This window comes from Panthera uncia, chromosome C2, assembly GCF_023721935.1.
Source record: "Panthera uncia isolate 11264 chromosome C2, Puncia_PCG_1.0, whole genome shotgun sequence".
Lineage (NCBI taxonomy): Eukaryota > Metazoa > Chordata > Mammalia > Carnivora > Felidae > Panthera > Panthera uncia.
In genome coordinates, this window is record NC_064810.1 from 127,409,991 (window position 1) to 127,432,908 (window position 22,918).

The 22,918-nt window shown below is 36.7% G+C and overlaps 1 protein-coding gene across 1 annotated transcript in view; it reads right to left on the bottom strand.

Annotated features, from left to right (window-relative positions):
• The window catches only part of DNAJC13 (DnaJ heat shock protein family (Hsp40) member C13), a 127,720-nt gene that overhangs the window by 83,822 nt on the left and 20,980 nt on the right, over positions 1 to 22,918 (bottom strand). Inside the window, exons 3-9 of the mRNA XM_049629806.1 lie at positions 8,656 to 8,731; positions 7,711 to 7,860; positions 7,225 to 7,266; positions 3,988 to 4,188; positions 1,498 to 1,704; positions 1,314 to 1,409; positions 853 to 944 (exon numbers count right to left, since the gene is read on the bottom strand). Coding sequence (XP_049485763.1) covers positions 853 to 944; positions 1,314 to 1,409; positions 1,498 to 1,704; positions 3,988 to 4,188; positions 7,225 to 7,266; positions 7,711 to 7,860; positions 8,656 to 8,731 — 864 coding nt within the window. The remainder of the gene's footprint in view (positions 1 to 852; positions 945 to 1,313; positions 1,410 to 1,497; positions 1,705 to 3,987; positions 4,189 to 7,224; positions 7,267 to 7,710; positions 7,861 to 8,655; positions 8,732 to 22,918) is intronic.

The following is a 22,918-nucleotide window of genomic DNA, read 5'->3' on the forward strand; positions in this document are numbered from 1 at the left end:
TTTTTTTTTTTTTTTTCCCTTCCCCTCCCCCATGGGTTTCTGTTAAGTTTCTCAGGCTCCACATAAGAGTGAAAACATATGGTATCTGTCTTTCTCTGTATGGCTTATTTCACTTAGCATCACAACTCTCCAGTTCCATCCATGTTGCTACAAAGGGCCATATTTCTTTTTTTTTTTTTTATTTTTTAATATATGAAATTTACTGTCAAATTGGTTTCCATACAACACCCAGTGCTCATCCCAAAAGGTGCCCTCCTCAATACCCATCACCCACCCTGCCCTCCCTCCCACCCCCCATCAACCCTCAATTTGTTCTCAGTTTTTAACAGTCTCTTATGCTTTGGCTCTCTCCCACTCTAACCTCTTTTTTTTTTTTTTTCCTTCCCCTCCCCCATGGGTTTCTGTTATGTTTCTCAGGATCCACATAAGAGTGAAACCATATGGTATCTGTCTTTCTCTGTATGGCTTATTTCACTTAGCATCACACTCTCCAGTTCCATCCATGTTGCTACAAAAGGCCATATTTCATTTTTTCTCATTGCCACGTAGTATTCCATTGTGTATATAAACCACAATTTCTTCATCCATTCATCAGTTGATGGACATTTAGGCTCTTTCAAAGGGCCATATTTCATTCTTTCTCATTGCCATGTAGTACTCCATTGTGTATATAAACCACAATTTCTTTATCGTGAATGGTCATTTTAAATCTGCAACAAAATAATGCTGCCTTTCCTAAGTTATAGGATTTTAAAGATCTAGATCATAACTTTGTTTTTCCTCTTTGATGGAATATTTTGCCTTGCACATACTAGGATATTAAAAGCTGGATGAATTAAAAAAAAAAAATACCTCTCTGTTGAAGAATATTTCCGTATTTGCCCTTTTATAAATTCAATGGTAAAAAGTTGTGGATTTTCTGAATCACAAACCAATGCAAATACCTAGTGAAAACAAAAAACAAGTTCAACAAATGGTATTTAGTTTTATGACATTTCCTTAGAACTACAGACTACCCTTTTAGCTTACAAAAGTCAGTATTTAAAAATTGTTTACAGGATCAGAATTTAAGAGCTGCTTAAAAGTCTCAAATTGTCATACCATTACTGAATAAAAAGTTTCATTCATTGTATACTTGGAAAACAAATTTTCTAACAATCACTGTTCTAAGTACAATAAATACAATAATGTGAAGAATTAAATAGATTCTCCGTATTTTCCACTTGTTGGACATGAAAAATTACTAAAATAGAATATTATCCTATATTATCAACAGGAAGAAACCTCATTAAAGCTAATAATGTCAAACTTACTTCTCCTAAAGGCTTCAAAGTTGCAATATTGTATGTTGCTGGATCACGTTCTACTAAACATGTTTCTGTAAGTGCTAGAACTCGTTTTACAGGCTCCTTTAAACAAAATTTAAACATATTAAAAAGTTATTAAAAAATGTCAAAATCAGATGAACAAATTATCATTTTTAATATAGAGTCTTACCGAATGTCTAGGTGATATTTTTTGGACTATGAACTCTGCTAACGATGTGATGGATTCATCAGTGCTGTATTTTCCAAAGCGAAGATTCAAATACTGCTCAAATTCTAAAGGTTCTTTTCTGATGCGCAATGAAATACCTATGTAGTTGCCAGCATGATCTATTGCACTTTTGATAATTTCTTCTCTTTGCTCTGAAGCAAATAAATGCTGCACAGATTTTAAAATTTGAAAAGTCAGGATTGAAACAACTAAAATGTGACCATTTTGAATCAATTCACAAGAAAGAGACTGAAGTAGCAATTCTAAAGAAAAAAAAAGGTAGTGGATCTTATCAAAGGTAAATAAGCAGTGCGTTATATTTGAACCACTAAATTAAAATAGCAAAGTCTGGGATACAGAACCTTGCAAATAACTAACTGAATGGAAATTATTTCATAACTTCTCAGGGTCTGGTTCCCATCATCATGTGGAAAACAGAATGCTGGGGCTTCCCAAAGTGGTCCCAGGGACCCCAGCCAAGTCCAGTAGGGGTAGTGGGTACTACGTGGGTAGGATTCCCAGTTTCAACGAAAGTAGCTCTGATTTAATGTTTTTATATAGTGGGCTTTCTTGCAAGATCACCTTGAGGAATGTTTATGTTTACAAGTCATTGGCTGACGGATATTACAAATCAACCTCCAAGAGTGTACTTTACAAAGGTAAGGATAAGGTACTGCTATCTGCATTTGAGTCCTGGAAGCCAAAAATGCTAAATGGGCTGCAAAGGACAGGGCAGGAGAGTGCCATGCAATAATAAGAACTGTCCTGTCCATATGCCAATACCTCCCCTGCTGAGTAACAGATTGAGATCACGTTTTAAAACCTGATTTTAGGGGCGCCTGGTTGGCTCAGTCGGTTGAGTGGGCAACTCTTGATCTCGGGGTTGTGAGTTCAAGTCCCACACTGGGTGCAGAGATTACTTAAAATAAACAAACAAATAAAATCTTAAACCCTGATTTTATTCCCAGCTGCTTATAACAGTTACTATATACGCAGAAGGTACCAGATAAAGGTTTGCTAAATGAATCTGTCATGGTATCATATTTGCAGTGAATTAACTCATTTTAGCTAGCATCTTTTAAAAAGCACAGTATGCTTAGAAAATGGATGATTAAAATTAAAACTACTTGATGCCATGAAAGCAATAAAAACTGTTGGTAACTGAGGAGTATCAGATAATTCTCATCCTTAATGTTTACCTCACGCACTGTAAGGCTTAGTTGAATTACTGTGATATAGTTGTCCCGTTAAGGTCTGCAAGGCTACACTCCTGTAATTAGGTATGGTTTCCACCAAGGGGTTAATCATTACAAATTTCCACTGTCCATGGAAGAGATAAGATAAGCCTTTGGATGGCACTTCAACAACAGGCTTTAGGCTGCTCTAGGGTGGGGAAGGAACCTAATTTTCTCTTTGGGCCTAGATCTTTTGGGTCTAGACTCAAAGGTAACAAAATGTCTAGATATGTGTTCCTAGATGAAGGACACCAGAATTGTACCCATCACCCAGGCAAAGGTGAAATCCAAGATGGAAAAAGGCCTCTAACTCTGAAGAGCTGACATATTTTGTAAATCAAATAGTTCAGCACCCCTCCCCCATCATCATTCCCTTCTGCTACCCTATCCTCTTGTGTTATCGAAAAGTTCCAGGCTTGCCCTGGCTCTACTACCAAGAGAAGGATAATTTATCCATAGAACACTAAATCATAAAGTAGCTGTTCCCAGGCCACTAAGATATCTACAGAAATTTTAATTCTCAAGAGAAAGGAAACTTGAGAGTAAGCTCAACTGAGCCTTTCCTTGTGGAAACTCTCCAGTGCTCATCTTGAAGAGGTGAGATTTCATTAAGGAAGGCGAAATGTTTCTTATAAAAAAAGATGGTCATCATTTAGAGTTCAGCTTCTATTACCAATTAACAAACGGTCTGAGCATCTTAAGTGGCTTTTGCTATACCTCACAATTCACATATAATTCAAAATTTCAAGACAAAAACATGCAATGAACTCCAAATTTGAAGTTTCAATGAATACTCAGATTTCAGATTACAAACAGCTGGGGAAAGGAGTAAAGACTATAAAAATAAAAGATCTTAAATTACTTTTTCAAAGAAAGCTTAGATTCTTTCAGTTAAGACACTGATATAATGAAAATAACAACTGTAACCCCCATTTACTGAATACTAAGACAAATATTATGCTAAGCATTTCACATAAATTATCTCACAGAACCCTAAAAACAAAAACCTATGACATACATATTACTCTTGTCACTTTAGAGAGCTCCACGTTGAGATTCAAGCTCAGGTCTCTTTGATAACAAAGCACGTACTCTTTAATACCATACTTCCTTCCACAAGACACATGTGAAATGTGAAATAGAAGTGTAAAAAAACCCCGCTTTCCTTCAAATGGTTATGTCTCTTTTTAAATGACTTTTTAAAAATACTACTTACCAATCTACTAAATCCTCCATACAGTATACAAAATCCCCCTTGATAATCGGAGAGATCTACAAAGCCTTCAATATTTCTATAGTCATAGGAACAGAGGACTTTGTTGGTTGCAGGATTAATTTGGTCAAAGCCTCCAGGAGTGACTTCTAAAACAACAGGTTTTCTTGTATCACTCCAGTGGTGCTTATAGCAGTTATACCTCTAGAGAGACAAACAGTTATTACTTTTAGGTTCATATTTAAAATTACCATAAAATAAAATCACGTTTAATCTATCAGTCACTGCCAAAACAACCAGAAATCCAAATATTATAATTATTTACAGCTACTATCCAATCGGTTTTGTTTATTGAGAGTGAGAGCCAGTGTGTGAGCAGGAGTGGGGGAGGGGGCACTTAACCCCCTCACAATATTTTCACAATATTTTGTGAAACAATTTTAAGTCAGTCTTATGCAAATCTATTTTTTAAAAAAAGGAAATCCTAAAAGAATACTCTGAAATTTTTGCCGGGGAAAAAAGATTTCAACTTTTGTTGATGGATTCTTTTAATCCAACTTACATATGGAAAAAAGCTAAGTCACATTTTGGGGAAGTTACAGTATTCAATGTAAACAACCTGAGCTGGTTCAGTATACTAATACAGATTTTCTTCCTATACACACAAAAAATGCTGAAGCCTCAGTTTGACCTTACACTTTTCTATTCACACCAAAGGTATAAATCTGATCACATTAGTAAGTGAAATTCCATTTAGATAATGACATTTCTTTATAAAGTACCTACTATCAGAATGATTAGAGGGGTGCCTGGATGGGTCCGGAAGTTAAGTGTCCGACTCCTGATTTCAGCTCAAGCCATCTCAAGGTTTGAGAGATCAAGCCCTGAATTCCACTCTGCACTGACAGCAGGGATCCTGCTTAGGATTCTCTCCAACCCCCTCTCTCTCTCTGCCCCTCCCCCACTAGCATGCGCATGTACTCTCTCTCTAAATAAACATTTTTAAAAAAAATTTAAAAAGTGATTAGAATGGTTAACATCCATTTACTACCCAGTTTTATTCTTAAAAAGAAAAAGGGCTTCAGTGAGGCTGCTAACCAAAATGATATGATACAAGAGAAAATAATTCAAAATAAAGACAAAATGAGGCAAGAGAAAATAAAAATAATCAAGTGTCAGATGTGAAATGAATCTCCCCTCACCCACCCACTTCTCTACCCGACAATACAAAGAGGAACACACAGTCAGTTACATGACTCTGAAGGTAAAAGTAAATTGGATGCTCAAGAATACAACTATTTCTCGGGTGCCTGGGTGGCTCAGTCAGCTAAGCATCTGACTTCGGCTCAGGTCACGGTCTCTCAGGTCATGAGTTCGAGCCCCGTGTCAGGCTCTGTGCTGACAGCTTGGAGCCTGGAACCTGCTTCAGATTCTGTCTCCCTACCTGCCCCTCCCCCACTCACACTCTCTCTCTCAAAAATAAATAAACATTAAAAAAAATTTAAAATGAAAATAGTACAACTATTTCTAATACTGAAATGAGAGAAATTCTCTTGTAGGTGTTTAGAAAAGCGAGAAGGGCATTAATAAACACCTCTACAACACCCCAACACTGAACCTAGCAATGAGCCTCAGTTTGGCTCAGGATCATATGACATCAAGTCCCCTTAGCACTACTACTGATCGATGACATAATGCACATTATAGTTCCATAAAAGGAATTCTGCAGAACAAAGGGCCTGCATTAACCAAGAATATGCTCAGCACCTTGACTCTGAACTAAAGGATGGAGCAGTGCCACTCCTCTCCAGAAGAAGGGAAGCCACGAAAATGGTGGTGCTTTTCCAAACTATGCTTGTTCATGTGCCCCAACCCACTCTGCAGGACAGTCTCTATTCCTCCCAGGTGATAATCAATGGCCATAATGAGATGGGCTGATGGAAACACATCATTATCCCTCAGAATTGCAGAGGCTGAGAGAGACTCAGAGACCTAATTTAGGTATATCTCAATTGAAGGCCTGAGTGTCAAATTCAATTTATGCAAGAGTGTTCAGCAGCAGAGAATCTGGGGGAGGAGAAGGTACCATTTATTCCTGATATGAAATTAAGTGGACTGTCTTTAGAGACACTGTTTCTACCTCAAAGTTCTGAAACATACTAAGTTGCTGAAGTTAACTGATATAAAGGGAAACTTAAAACAAAATCTAAAGTATGCTTTTGGAAGCAGCCGTTTTCCAAACAGATGAGGAATATGGAAAACTCAACTGCCAACATGAAAGAAATTGTAATTTATAGAAATGTGACTGTGGCTCATGAGGAACAAGAAACAAGCAGCTTGCCAACAGCCATTAATCTATTTTAAATGGCTCCTGAGCAGTCACTTGCTTGACTTGAGATCAGTGAAGCTTCTGGGATGCTAAAACTAGCAGAACATCCACAGAAAGAATGAGGGCTTAAAAGGCAGGGAGACGGTGCTGCCAGCTTCTCAGAATTCAATTCCTGCCTTTTACCAGAAGAGCCAGAGTTCTGAACAGTGCTATCAGTTTAGGCATTATTCTGCCCCCTTGCCCATTATAAAACCAATACCTTCTCATGGAAAGAAATTCAGTATTTCAAGGGAGTGAAAAAAAAGCATGGACTCCCATTTTCCCCCCTCAGAAGTCTCCAATTTAGTTTAAATGCCTTTGTAATATGATTACAGAATGCATGAGAAAGTTAGGAAGATTCTAATAAGCAACCGTGACTTCCCCAAAGCTGTCAGTGCACCATGCAAAGCCTTACTTGCAGCCAGATCCAGTGCAGGCACATATAATAAGACAGTTCTGATATACCCCAAACTTCTTAAAAACTTAATGCTTCTGAAATAGAAAAATCCTACACAAAACAACTGTTGCAGGTTCCAACAGGTATCATCCACAGTGTGTTGCTTACGATTGCTGTTTAGAATATTGAATAAAAAGTACCTGAGTGGTAACAGCATTGTTTTTATTGCTCCATAGTTCTGCCTGAAGACTTTTTTCCCTATCATAAGCATTAAGTCATATATCTAATTCCTCATATCTGAGTTTCCTGTTAAACTACATTCATCTATCACATAGTGCCAGACAACATTTAATGATGATTCCTTTTTTCCCTTCAGCTTTGCCATAAAAGGAACACACAGACCACAGAAGCATTTCTATATAATAATGGGCAACATTAGAATAAAAACAGATATTAATAAATGCTAAATACTTGCCCTTCCTGTGATTTTTCCTTCTGAAAAATCAGTTCTAAATCTCTGAAAGAGAAAACATAATCACAACTTATGACAACAGACTGGTAAGGAAGATTTGCAGTTCAGTTCTTTCTATCCAAAACATGTAAAACCCCAACTTGATAACCTTGATATTAAAAAAATGTTACTGAAGATATAGTTTAAGGCTGTTCAATACAAAATGTGTGGAACTTCACTGAAAAACAAGATAGATTAAACACACGACTGCTTTGCTCTATATATGTGCTTAAAAAGACTAAACACTATCAAACATATCTGGATTTTCCAGACTTTCCATTAGAGAAAGTGAAAGTTTCACCGAATCAAGTTAACAGTCAATAAGAAAAAACAAACACTGCGGTCACAGAGACTCAAAACATTACTATCTGTACTGTAACATCACTGTTTAATTTAAAAAAAAAAAAAAAAGAGGAGAAATTTAGCTTATTAACACGGAACTGTTCTTACCAATGCTTCTGTAAGAAGTTCTGTTCTGTGCTCTGTAGAAAATTTTAAAGTTTCTGACTTCTTTCCACTGCCTTTACGAAATGTGAGGTTGAATTCTGTTCCTTGTCCTTTCCCAACGGGACTGATGCTGCAAATGTCTCCATAAGGCCACTAACAAAAAGAAATTCTCTCAAATGATGCTATAATATGGTGAAATACAACACTGTTTTTCCTACTTTAATTTCACAATAACCGATTAAATTACAAAATAATACAGAGGTCTAGAAGGTGTCACATCTTATAGTAATTCTGTTAACACAAATTCTTTTTAAGGTTTTCGGTTATCAAGGACAACAATTAAAAAATCCCATCTGTGTTCCAACTTTAATGATTACTGACATTAATCCAAAGCAATTAAAATACATACAAGTGAAAAGAAGTGAGGAATAAAATTTTATGATTACCTGCAGATCTGCTAAAACAACAAAAAGGAATCTGTAAAACATGCCTAATTTAGAATTAAAAATAAACTAGATTATAAATATGTTTACTTATCCATATTCAAGCTAGTCTTGCCTTTATAAACAGTAATCCTACTTCCATGACAAGTACTTTCCATTTACTGCACTGCAACTTCTGTATACCTTTATTACAATACTAATACCGCCTTTAGAACTATAATGAACTAATGTACCAATTTCACATAAAAGAGATGGCAATCAAAAGTAACATATCAAAAAGTTATACTCCTTAGAGCCTAGAAATAAACACATTCTTCACCACCCGCTTTTATTTATTTACTTTTGGTACCAGTACCAAGCATTATATAAGCATATCAATCTCCTTCAAAGTTGACTTTTCTAACCTAAAGTACAGATTTCAAGAAAGGGAAATCATGGGTCATATCCTGGCTTTTAAAATTCAAATGGAGTTCAAAACATGCCTAACAGTTTCTAACATGATTACCTGATTTGTTACTTCTAAGGTATTGGGATTATACGTAGTAATCGCATGGGTTCCAACTGAAAAGACACGCTTATACCTACAAAGAAAGACAAGTACTTAAATTTAGTCTTAAATAAAAGAAACATTTTATAATAAAATATGATACTAACACAAAAAGAATATTTCAATAAACATAAAAATTTAACAATTAATACTAACTAAATAGAGCTTAGTTTTATATTCCCACATTTTTTGATGTTCTAAAGTGTTATCGGGGAGGGTGGGTGCCGTCTGGATACTGTTCACAGGTTCTGCTTTGCTCTCCATGCATAAATTCATAAACAGACATGAATGGGTAACAACTGAAAAGGGTACTGGGACAGTGGAATCAACAATTTTGTATGGGAAACTTACGGAGATGTTTACTGTAGTCTGTCTGAAGCTGGGACAAAACTGAACAAGCAAGATGAAATGTGCAAAAGCTGCTAGAGCTCTATTCTCCTCTACCAGGAGAAATAACTGAAATTAATGAACTCTTGAAGAAAATCCAGAACTTGAACGAATTTTATCAAGAAGATGGTTGGCTGATCAAGATTACTCAGTAATCCTCAGAACTGGATGAAGTAATGAGTGAAGAAGCATATGAGAAAAACATAAAATCTACTGAGGACTGAAAATGGAACTCCTAAATAACCTAGTATAAAACAAAATGACCAAAAAAAGAAAGTATTATTGGTATTAAAACCCACCGACCAGGGTACCTGGGTGGCTCAGTCAGTAGAGTGAATTTGGCTCAGGTCATGATCTCACAGTTTGTGAGTTCGAGCCCCACATGGGGCTGTGCTGACAGCTCAGAGACTGAAGCCTGCTTCAGATTCTGTGTCTCCCTCTCTCTCTGCCCCTCCCGTTTGCACTCCATCTCTCTCTCTCTCTCAAAAATAAAGATTAAAAAAAAACAAAACCCACCTACCACTCAGTTTACGTGAACCAGGGAGATCCTTAAGTAGAGAAATATGACCTATGCAAGCAAGCTTGTATTGACTTACTATACATGAAGTTAAAAAGATACCACCCGAGGATGCCAAGATTCTAAATGGGAAATTTTATTAAACAACAACAACACTGCACACTACTAATTCTTTCAAAATACACTTTCAACAAAACCATGATGCAAAGGAAGGAAAAGCTATGGCCTGTAACTGATCAGTCACAACAATATTCTGGAATCTTAATAATTTCTATTTAAGCAACTACCTATTATAGTTAAGTGTTGCAACTCTATAGAAGTAGGAAGCTTATACACAGGCAAGCCCCCAAGTTTCACTTCCCACTTTACTTCCTTCACTTTAAAGTATCATATCTAAGGAAAAAAATCACTTGGATATCAATAATCCTTTAGGATAGAGAGGAACTCATAATGATAAAGAACCTGAATAGAAAAACTTACTTAAAAATAAAGAATTAGTTCTTTAAAAATAAAATAAATACAGGGGCGCCTGGGCGGCTCAGTCGGTTAGGCGTCCAACTTAAGCTCAGGTCATTATCTTGTGGTTTGTGGGTTCAAGCCCCACGTCAGGCTCTGTGCTGACAATTCAGAGCCTGGAGCCTGCTTCAGATTCTGTGTCTCCCTCCCTCTCTGCCCTCCCCCGCTTGCACTCTGTCTCCAAAAATAAAAATGTTAAAAATAAAATAAATACATAAAACATTAGCTAGTCTAAAAAAACAAAATTAAGAATGTAAGAATTCATAATCATACAGAAGACATAAAGATGTGTATAACTCTATGCAGATAACTTTGAAAATTATGAATAAACCAACCCCTATATAGAAGAGTTTGAGATAGCTGTAAACAATTACAACCTACAAAATAACCATGGCTCCAACAAGGAGATGAATGCTTTAAAGGAACAGATAAATACCATGCTTCTTAAACTGTTCCAGGAAACAGACTAAGGGAAGTTTCTAAATTCTTTTAGGGATACTAAAATCTGGTAAGACAACACACACATTAAAAAAAAAAAAAAAGATACACCAATCTATTTTTAAAATAAATATTAGCAATAGGGGTGCCTGGGTAGCTTAGTTGGTTGAAGCACTCGACTTCGGCTTAGGTCATGATTGATCTCACAGGTTGTGAGTGCAAGCCTCTAGCATCCGGCTCTCTGCTGTCAGCATAGAGCCTGCTTCAGATCCTCTGTCTCCCTCTCTCTCTGCCCCTCCCCAGCTCATGTGCATGATCTCAAAAATAAACATTAAAAAAATAAATAAGTATTAGAAAGAAGAATCAAGTAGCATATTAAAATAGCAGTATACTATGACCAAAGAAGGTTCATGTTAGGAAAACAGATTTCAATGTAAGAAAAATCTATTAATATGATTGGTCATATTTTATCTATTAGTATTTTAGTTAAGAGATTTTTAAATTACTAAAAATGGATGTTAAATACAATCAAATGCTTTTTTGATATTTATGGAGATCACAGTTTTCTGCTTTAAGCTACTAATACAGTAAAAAGACATACATACCTTAAATAGCAGCCATTATCAGACTCAACAGTAAAACACTAGAAGGATTTCCACTGAGATCGAGAGGGCTTTCACAATTTTTCTATTGCCTGTCTTTTTTTCTAATTAGTATATTATATAACAAAAATGATAGTTATTTCCATTTGGGAAAAAAAGAAAAAGATTTTATTGATCTTTACCATATATTTATTTACAAAGTATTGCCACGTTACAAATATCTTTTCCCTAATTTCACATGTCTAAAATGGAGTGGGATGGGCACCTGGGTGGCTCAGTCAGTTAAGTGTCCGGCTCTTGATTTCACCTCAGGCCATGACCTCACAGTTCTTGAGTTTGAGCTCCACATCTGGCTCCGTGCTAATAGTGCGGAGCCTGCTTGGGATTCTCTCTCTCCCTCTCTCTCTGCCCCTCCCTCACTCATGCTCTCTCTCCCTCTCTCTCAAAATAAATAAATAAACTTAAAAAATAAAGTAAAAGGGAGTGGGAAATGATCCAAAGAGAGACTACCTCCTAATATAAAAACATTCATTTGCTGCTTTCTAAAGCTGAGTGAGGATTGAGAGATTGGCGAAGTATATAAGGATTAACCTAAACAGCGAAAAAGTCTCAAAACTTCAGAGGCTTTAACAACTTACAAGAACAAAGAAATAAGATCTTATTAAACCACTATCTGCCTTAAAAGATTACCCAATGAAATCAAATGTATGACAGAAATGTGAATTCACAATTCTAACTTTCAGAATCATCTTGAGAGCCAAACATGCCAATTTTTATAGTCTTGAAGTGAAACTACAGAATTTCTTTATTTTACTTTGGGAGCAAAAGAAAGAACTAAAGAAGAATTAAATGCCTGAAATGTTTCCAATGTCAACTCGTGTTGTCACATTCAACACCAGCTAGGAAGATATTCTTTTCAATCATGTACTAATTTCCTCCACACAACCAAACCCCTTTTGACATCTTTCTCATTAACTTTGTTGTCTAGATCAGTGCCATGCGAAAGAACTTTCCAAGAAAATGGAAACGTTCTTTATCTACGCTAATGAGGCAACCATGAGCCACATGTAGCTATTAAGCACCTGAAATGTAGCTAATGCAAATGAATTTTACATTTATATGTGATTAAATTTAAACAGCCACAGGTGGTTAGTGACTGCCATATGGCAGAGAGCACATTCTAGATACTTCAGCAAAAGGATCCTGGAGTTAAGTGTCATTAGGCCCAAAGCACTGTTATGACTAGCAAACTCAGAGCTATCTTTCAGATAAATACTGATCTCTACAGCCTCCATAAGAAAAAAGTTACAAGGAAACAGATTTCTCTTTCATTCTTCTCTCTTCCCCTTCTCTTATTCCATGAGTGCTCCCCCTGCTTCAGTCCTCTATAATGGCTGCTGCACTTCCTTTAAGTATAGAACAAATACTTCTAGGTCATTAAAAACACCTTAATAAGCAGCCCTAAACCTTCAAAGATTACCTATAAAGCCTCCATGGATATCAGATTTAGAAATTAAAATCTGAATGATCTCACATGTATGGTATGTTAGTCACAGTACTTGCAAACTTAAGATTTTTTTCCTATCTTTTACTAAGTCATTAGTACCCTAAGTCATGAAGAATAGACAAAGATCCCCTAAGTTCAGGGAGGTACAGGTCTTCATTGTCTTGGAAACTAACTTCTCACATAAGACCCAGGACTGCATACAGCACATGCTCAGTGTTTACCAAATAGCTAAATAGGCCAATCCATCTAATAATAAACATGCATTCAAATCTATGACCTAATTTACTCTTGCCTTTAAAACAGAATAGCAACTACTTTCACACCAGGTTTTACTCATTTCATAACCACTATAATATCAGGAAATGACTAAGGTCTTTATTTTTATGAAAGAAAATATTCCCATTTTACTTGCTATCTGCAAAAAATACCATTTATAAATTATAACTTAATTTGCTATTCTTATGGGTTTAAGATGAATTTGTTGGCTAATTCCTTGAAATTATTATAAAGCTCCTATAAAAAGTTATATAAAATCAAATAAAAAAAGGAATAAAGACTAAAATAAAATGTATGAGAAATTTATGAAAGATGCCATATGTATATGAAGAAATGTGAAAGCAAACATCTTTTCCCCCAATTGAGAAATTAATATTCATTATTGATTTTCTTTACTGCACTTGTTTCCATTTTATTCAGGAAGTGAAGGTATACACATCATTAAATGTCTATAGGGAATAGGCATTTTTTCCCCTCAAGTTTTCATAACTCATTTATTCTAACAGGACAGCTTAATAATAAATATAATTTACATTACCCATTAACTCTAATGTTATTTAGAATCAAGAAATTGATGCTATTCAAATAAATAAAAACATGTTTGAGGCAAGTGCCTTATCTATGGTTCTTTTTGCTCCCATAACTGTTGGTGATAAAAATAAAAACAAGTAAAAAGGTGCTAATGACCATGCTGACTGGAGATAAGAAAGATAATCTGTAACAAAGAAAGACCACCGAAGCAGAAGTTAGGGATGTAATCTGGTTTTGGATTGGACAGGTGATGTTCAGGTTTTTTTAACAGACTAAACTTATATTAACTTACATTAAAATAAACACTCCTGTATTACTTAACTCCTGCAGATTAAAATGTTATTCCATTCTTAAACATCCTAGTCCTTATAAATATTGCTTTCCTCTTTGAATAACTTTTTAGAACATGATTTTTTCCCTAGGGCAAGTTTTTTCTTAGGAAAAAAAAACCTGTTAGATCAGATACTGTATTAAGTATTACCATGGATTGCCCAAATATTAAATGAGCACAAATCAGTGCTGTGTACAAGGACATGGCAGTGAATGAGGGAGTCAGCCCCTCAAAGACCCAGTTTCCTCCCAATATTTTATGTATTATTAACTAATTCAGACATCTGAAATGAACTGCAAAGTAGTTAAGAGCTAAGATACTTGTCATTGTTTCAAAGTTAATTCCAGACTTGAATACTCCTAGCTGGCATGTATCACTTTTGTGTAAAATTTAGGCATTTTAGGCAAACTGTGTAAAAATTAGGCATATACAATAGTGTCAACAGAAAGAGACTGCAAAAATACTGGCCACCATCACAATACTCTTCTGAACAAAAATTTATCATTCAACTCTCTCAAAATAGAGAAAATTCAACGATACTTTGTTTTAGTAGAGAAAAAGCTTATGTTTACTATAAAATAATGGTTGTCAAATTTCTCGAGTTCATAAAACCTTTGTGTATTACTTTTAAAGTTAAGATCTTCGGGGCACCTGGGTGGCTCAGTCGGCTAAGCGACCAACTTCGGCTCAGGTCATGATCTCATGGTTTGTGGGTTCAAACCTTGCTCTCTGCCCCTCCCCCACTCATGCTCTGTCTCTGTCTCAGAAATAAACAAACATAAAGATCTTCAATCCTTTCAGTAGATAGCCTATGCAATGTGCCTCAAATAAGCCAAACGGATCTAATCAGAGTTGGAAGACAGACTTTATGTTTTGGAGCCTAGTCCCCATAACATACAGCTTGAACATTTACAGTACTCTGGGCAAAGTTGGCTAGTTTTAATTGTTCATTACTCGTGCAAGGGAACTAACTAACTAACCTTCCTTAAAAGTAATTCTATTTCGCGGTGCCTGTGTGACTCAGTCTGTTAAGTGGCTGACTCGATCTCAGCTCAGGTCTTGATCTCAGGGTCATGAGTTCAAGCCCAGCATTGTGTTCCACGCTGGGCATGGAGCCTACTTAAAAAAAAAAGAAAAAAAAAAAGTAATTCTATTTATTTTCCTGTACTGCAGATACTGCCCATTGTTCCTTAGAATTAAGCCAATATAGACTTCCCCACAAATTTCACCCTCTGGTCCAAGTTCTGTCTTTCAGCTTCACAAAGGTATAATAATTTTTGTGCCAACCAGACTTTCACTTTGAATCCTCTTCCTAAGCTGAACACCCTAGTTCCTTTGACCATTTTAAAATAAGTTTTGGCTACCAATTTCTAGGAAGCCATTAGGACACAGAACATAGGGTTTTTCCTTTTATTATCAAAAGCTTGAAAATCCAGTTAATTGAATTAGAATTTTAGTTCATCAAATAGTGAAACTAAGGATAACTGAAATACAACGTTTCTCAAAGAGTTAGGAGATCAATGTTAAGCACTGCTACAGGAGGCACTACAGTTTAACAGTTAAAGCCCACCAATTCTGGAGCCACACTGCCTGAGTTCGAACACTGTCTGCATTATTCACTTTCTATGCATCCTCTGATAATCTGCTTAACCTAAGCTTCAGTTTCTCTATCTGAAAGATGTGGACAGTATATATACCTATCTCATAATATGAGAAGTAAAAGAATCCGTGTGGAGTACTTGTCACTTGCTGTTTATAATTGATAAATATTAGCTATTTTAACATTTATTCTTGAGAGATAGAAAGATACAGCATGAGCAGGGGAGGGGCAGAGAGAGGGGGAGACCCAGAATCTGAAGCAGGCTCCAGGCTCTGAGCTGTCAGCACAGAGCCCAATGCAGGGCTCAAACTCGTAAACAGAGATCATGAACTGAGCCAAGTTCGGACATTTAACCGACGAAGCCACCCAGGCGCCCCAATGTTAGCTATTCTTATTGTTATTATTCTGTTAAATAACAGGGAGGAGGGGCTCAAAACTCCAGTAGAGTCACTGAATTAGTTATAATTAGTATCATTATGTTTCCAGTAACCATGACTGCTAAATTCATAATACATAGAACAAAAATAACAGGCAAAGTGATCATTCCTATGCCTGTATTACCAGTATACTCTGATTCTGGTCAAACTCCACCTGTAAGATTAAGTTCACATGAGATGGCTCATTCATATCAGAAGCTGTACTCCTCAGAAAAGAGCGAGAGGGAATGTCTCTGCAAAACCTATCCCAATAACTAAAAAACTATCCCATTTCTTTCAGAGGAAATAAAGGGCATCCCATGAAATGTAAAGATTTACATTTCATGATACAAGGTATTTTTTCCATTTCAGATAGAGCTATTTTTTTTTAAATACTTTAATTTTTAGAGCAGTTTTAGGTTCACAGAAAGATTAAGCAGAAGGTACAGAGATTTCCCAAGTACTTCCTGTCCCTACCCATGCACAGCCTCTCTTGTTATCAACATCCTCCACCCACAGGAGTGGGTATATTTGTTACAATTGCTGAACCTACACTGAAACATCATTATCAACCCAAGTCCAGTTTACATTAGGGTTCCCTCTTGGTTTGTACATTCTATGGGTCTGATGAATGCATATGGCACGTATCCACCATTACAGCATCATACAGAGTAGTTTCACGGCCCTAAAAACCCTCTGTGCTCCACCTTTTATCCCTCCTTACCCCCTAAACCTTAACAGCCACTCATCTTTTTACTGTCTCCAAAAATCTGCCTTTACTGCAATGTCATACAGTTAGAATTCAACAGTATACAACCTTTTCAGACTGGCTTCTTTCACTTAAGTTTCTTCATGTCTTTCTTGGCTTGATGGCTGATTTCATTTTAGCACTGAATAATATTCATTGTCTGCATATACTACCGTTTATCCATCCTTTCACTTAGCGAAGGACATCTTGGTTATTTCCAATTTCTGATAATTATGAATAAAACTGCTAGGAACATCTGTGTGCAGGCTTTTGTGTGGACATGTTTTCAACTCTTTTGAGTAAATACTACAGAGTGTGATTGCTGGATCATATGGTAAGAGAATGCGGAGTTTTTTGGAGCATTTAGTCCACTGACTTTAGAGTGAGTACTGAAAGATATGAATTTATTGCCATCATGTTGCTTGTAGAGTTGGAGTTTCTGGTGGTGTTCTCTGGTCCTTTCTCATCTTTGTTGCTTTTGATATTCATTCATGTATTCATTCATCTTTTCTCCCCTCAGAGAGTTCCCCTTAAAATTTCTTGCAGGGCTGGTTTAGTGGTCACAAACTCCTTTAATTTTTGTTTGGGCAACTTTTTATCTCTCCTTCTGTTTTCAATGACAGCCTTGCTGGATAAAGAATTCTTGGCTGCATATTTTTCTGATTCAACACATTGAATATATCCTGCCACTCTTTTCTGGTCTGCCAAATTTCTGTGGATAGGTCTGCTGCAAACCTGATCTGTATTCCCTTGTAGGCTAAGGACTTCTTTTCCCTTGCTGCTTTCATGACTCTCTCCTTGCCTGAGTATTTTGTGATAAGCCTTGTTGATGGTCGGTTTTTGTTGAATCTAATGGGAGTCCTCTGTGCTTCCTGGATTTTGATGTCTGTGTCTTTCCCCAGATTAGGAAAGTTTTCCGCTATGATTTGTTCACATAACCCTTCTACCCCTATTTCTCTCTCTTACTCTTCTGGGACCCCTATAATTCTGATGTTGTTCTTTTTAACGAGTCACTGATTTCTCAAATTCTTAAATAGTGCTCTTTTGTCTTAATCTCCCACTTTTTTTCTGCTTCATTATTCTCTATAAGTTTGTCCTCTATATCGCTGATTCTCTGTTCTGCCTCAGCCATCCTTGCGGCCGCAGCACCCATTTGAGATTGCAGCTCACTTACAGCATTTTTTATCTCATCCTGACTAGCTTTTACTTCTTTTATCTCTGCAGAAAGAGATTCTAATCTATTTTCAACTCCAGCTAGTATTCTTATTATTGTGATTCTAAATTCTGGTTCAGACATCTTGCTTGTATCTGTGTTGGTTAAGTCCCTGGCTGTTGTTTCTTCCTGTTCTTTTGGGGTGAATTCCTTCGTTTCGTCATTTTGAAGGGAGAAAAGGAATTTATAAGGTAGGAAATATTAAAATTAAAAAAAATTAAAATTAAAAAAATATTAAAATTTAAAAATTAAACACACACACACACAAAATAATCGAATAAATGATGTTAGATCCTAGGTGTGTTTTGGTCTGGGTGTTGAAAGTGGCTTGACAGATTAGAGAAAAAAGGGAGAAAAAAGAAAAAAAAGAAAAAGGAAATCATCTGAAAATTTGAAAAAATGAATACACTAAAGCAGACGAAAATGAAATGATGGAAGTAAAACAATTTGAAAAAATTTACACAACAGTAAAAAATATAGAAAAAAATTAAAGAAAAATATTTTTAATAAAATTTAAAATAAAAATGAAGTTTTTCTGTATTCAAGAAAAAGAAAACAAAAAAGAGAAAAAAAAAAAGAAAGAAAGAAAATTGAATAGTTGGACCAGGTAATAGACTGAAATACAACTGAAATTACTCCGTTTTCCCCTAAAAGTCAAACTATGAAGCGCTTTATAGTCCATAAGCTAAGCAAGTGGTGAGACTTGTGTTCTTGAAGAGGGAGGTTGGCTCAGTTAGGCAGGGCTTAGTGTAAAGGCTCCATTCTCCACTAGATGGCGCTGCTAGCCTACTGGGGTGGATTGTTGTGGCACTTGTAGGTGCGTATATGCATGCTGAGGAGCGGTGAAAATGGGGTCACCCAGATACCCAGTCTCTAGTATCGGAACTCTGTTCTCCCTGATTAGCAATCACCTATCCTTCATCTTCAGCTTCCGTCCACTCGCCGTTTCCACGCCGTCCACGACCAGGTCCCAGGCAGCACCTCCCTCCTGAGTTTTGTCTCAGATGCGGCTGCCTTGCCCAGCCCCCCACTTCTGAGGGACTGCAGCTTTGACCCGCTCCACCCCTCTGTGAAGGGTCTCACTGAGCAACCACCGGGTGCCAGCCCGCCCCAGAAAAGGTTCACGAGACTGTAGCAGCAGCGTCTCAGGGATTATGAAAATCACAACACACATCTGGTTTCACCCCCAACGACCTTGTTCCAGCACCAGCGAATATGGCCGTTCTCTGGGGTCTGCTGGGCCCAGGTGGCCTTACAGCCTCTACCAAATGTCCTTCCAGCAGTGGAACCGCTTCTCCCTATGTGGCCCGAGAACCTCCCAAAGAGGATTTGGAGTTTTTTAAGAAACCATCAAACGGTCTTCCAAAGTGGCTGCACCATTTTGCATTCCCACCAGCACTGGATGAGAGTTCCCTTTGCTTCATATCCTCACCAGCATTTGGTGTTCAGTGCTCTGGATTTTGGCCAATCCATAGTTTTATAGTGGTATCTCTACATTTGCATTTCCCTGACTTATGATATGAAGCATTTTTTCGTATGTTTATCTGCCAACTGTATATCTCTTTGGTGAGATCTCTATTAAGTCTTTGGTTCATTTTTTTAATTAGGTTGTTTTCTTACTGTTGAATTTTAAGGATTCTTTGTGTATTTTGGATAATAGTCCTTTTTTAAATGTCTTCTACAAATATTTTCTCCCAGCTTGTCTTCACATTCTCTTGACAGGGTTTTTCACAAAGCAGAAACTTTTAATTTTAATGAAACCCAGCTTATCAATTCATTTTTTTGAATGTATTGTCACATCTTTAGTGTTGTATCTAAAAAGTCATCACCAAACACAAGAGTCATCTAGATTTTCTCCCATGTTATCTTCTAAGAGTTCTGTGTTTCACATTTAGGTCAGTGATACATTTTGGGTTAATTTTTGTGAGACGTATAAAGTGTGTACTTAGATCCTTCCCCTCCCCCTCCTTTTTGCATGTCCATGTCCAGGTGAATAGCATCATTTGTCAAAAAGAGTATCTTCTGCTCCTTGAAGCTAGCTTTTAATGCAACACTGTGTGTAAAATATGAAAATCTTATAAAGCAGATACATTCCTATTTGCACTTCTGGGTGAAAAATGTTCAAATCCCAGATTAATATTAAGCACAAAGAATTATATGAAGAATACACAAAAAGTGTTCAGGATGAACTCATCTGAGGTTTAGAGACTGGCAGCATCAAGAGCCAGGATCAATAAATCAAGGGAAAAAACACTCAGGATTTCTAGGATTATCAGAGTTGGTGACATATGTTAATACCAGGCAGCTAAAGAGTACCTCTTCTTTTCTAGGATTCCAATTTCTACACATAAGGTATCAGAAATTTGCGATCTTCACTTCGAGTCGCCTTTCCTATTTCCTGTATCTAGTCACTGCACTGACTGTATATGAATGTCATAAGGATCTGCCATTTAATCTCATGGACTGATTACCATATATCCCAATGTATTAAAATCCCTTTCAGATACTAAAATGCCACACTTAAATTCAGAGCATTTGCTACAATTAATATATGCAAATATCAAAGTGACCCAGAAGTAAATGCCCACGTTTTACTTGTGATTTCCATCCAGAAAAAACAAAGAACCATATTCTGAATATCACCCTCAAGTTTCCCAAAGTGAAACCGCACTTCTGCTTTAACTGAAACATATGTATCTTCCTTCCTATCGGAAATGATGTGTTTAGGCCAAAAAGGAAACTTTGCTCTTTCATGAAAGTGCTTTTTACTCCTGAAAGCTACTCCCTCTTCCTGCTCCTTCCAGAGCAAGCATAGAATTATGTACTTTCCAAGTGGGAAAATGACAAGTGTAGGAGAAAAGGTTACTTTGCTAGCCAGGAAGACTATACTGAGTGAACAGACCTGAAGTGGTAACAACATGAGTAGTGGCTGCAAAATGAAACACATGAAAACTATTACAAAGGTAACATGAAACGGGAACAAGGGAAATATGTTAAGAAGTAAAGATGGTAATTTAGGCATATCTTAAGAAAGAAAAGGGGCGCCTGGGTGGCTCAGTCGGTTGAGCGGCCGACTTCGGCTCAGGTCACGATCTCGTAGTCCGTGAGTTCGAGTCCCGCGTCAGGCTCTGTGCTGACAGCTCAGAGCCTGGAGCCTGTTTCAGATTCTGTGTCTCCCTCTCTCTGACCCTCCCCCGTTCATGCTCTGTCTCTCTCTGTCTCAAAAATAAATAAACATTAAAAAAAATAAATTAAAAAAAAAAGGAAAAATATTTATTCATCTTTACTGCTTACGGCTGCCTTTTTTGTAAAACTGACTAGCTGACTCTAAAATTCATATGGAAATGCAAGAGACCCAGAATAGCCAAATGTTGTAAGTGAAAAAAGTTGGGACCTGAAACTTCCTAGTTTTAAAATTTAATACAAAGCCACGGTAATCAAGACAGTATAGTGTTGGCATAAGGACAAGCATATAGATTAACAGAACAAAACTGGCAATTCATAAATAAACCTTTACATTTATGGCCAATTATTTTTGACAAGAGTGCCAAAACAATTCAATGAGGAAAGAATAATCTCTTCAACAAATGATGCTGGGACAACTGGATATCTACATGCAAAAGAATGAAGTTGGATCCCTTTTTCACATTATATACAAAAATTAACCCAAAATCAATGCTATAAAATTCTTAGGATATAGGATATGTCTTTGAGACATGGGTTAAATAATGGCTTCTTAGGACAACAAAAGCACAAACAGCAAAAGAAAAAGATAAACTGGATCTCATCAAAATCAAAACACTGTGCTTCAGTGGATGACTATCAAGAAAGTGAAAAGACAACCCACAAAATGAGAGAAAATACCTGCAAGTCATGTATCTGATAGCAACTTGTATTCAGAACATATAATGAGCATTTATAACCCAATTAAAATGGGTAATGATTTGAAAAGACATCTTATGAAAGATATACAAATGGCCAACAAACATGCAAAAAAGGTATTCAATACTTTAGTCATCAGGGAAATGCAAATTAAAACCCTAACAAGAGGGGCGCCTGGGTGGCTCAGTTGGTTGAGCATCTGAGACTCTTGATTTTGGCTCAGATCATGATCCCAGGGTCAGGGGATCAAGCCCTGTGTCAGGTTCCATGCTAAGCATGGAGCCTGCTTAAGATTTTCTCTTTCCCCCTCCTCTACTCCTCCTTTGCGCACATGCATGCATGCACACACGCTTTCCTCTAAAATAAAAATTAAAAACCTTAAAAAGTAAATTAAAAAAATAAAACCACAACAAGACACCAGTTCTCCATTAGGATTGCTAAAATAAAAAGAGACAATGACGAATGTCAGTGAGGAAGTGGAGAAACTGGATTCCTTATACACCGATAAAATTGTAAAATGTTTCAGCCACTTTGGAAAAGCTTGGCTGTTCCTCAAAAAGTTAAATACAGAATTACCATATAACTCCATATAACTCCATACAACACCAATTCCACTCCTAGGTATGTACCCAAGAGAACAGGAAATACACATTCACCCATAAGGTTACACATAAACATTTATAGCAGCATTATCCATAACAGTAAAAAAGTAGAAACAAAACAAATGTCTATCAACTGATGAATGGATAAACAAAATGTGATAAATCCATACAGTTGGCACACACAAAAAAAGGAATGAACTACTCACACAAGTTACAATATGGATGAACCTTGAAAATATTATGCTAAGTGAAAAACAAAAGAAAATATTATGCTAAGTGAAAGAAGAGAGTCACAAAAGACCACATAATTTATGATGCTATTCATGTAACATATGCCAAATAAGCAAATCCTATGACAGAAAGTAGATTAGTGGCTGCCAGATGCTGGAAAGATGGGAAAAGAGGAGCAACTGCTAATTATTACAGAAGATTTTTGGGGAGGTGATGAAAGTGTTCTAAAAATGGTTAGTGGTGATGGTTCACAACTCTATTAAATATACTAAAAACCGTGGAGTGGTACACTTTATTTTTATTAAGTATTTATTTTTGAGAGAGAGAGAGAGAGAGAGAGAGAGAATGAGAGAGAATGAGAGCACACAAGAGAGCACAGAGGGAGAGGGAGAGGGAGAGGGAGAGGGAGAGGGAGAGGGAGAGG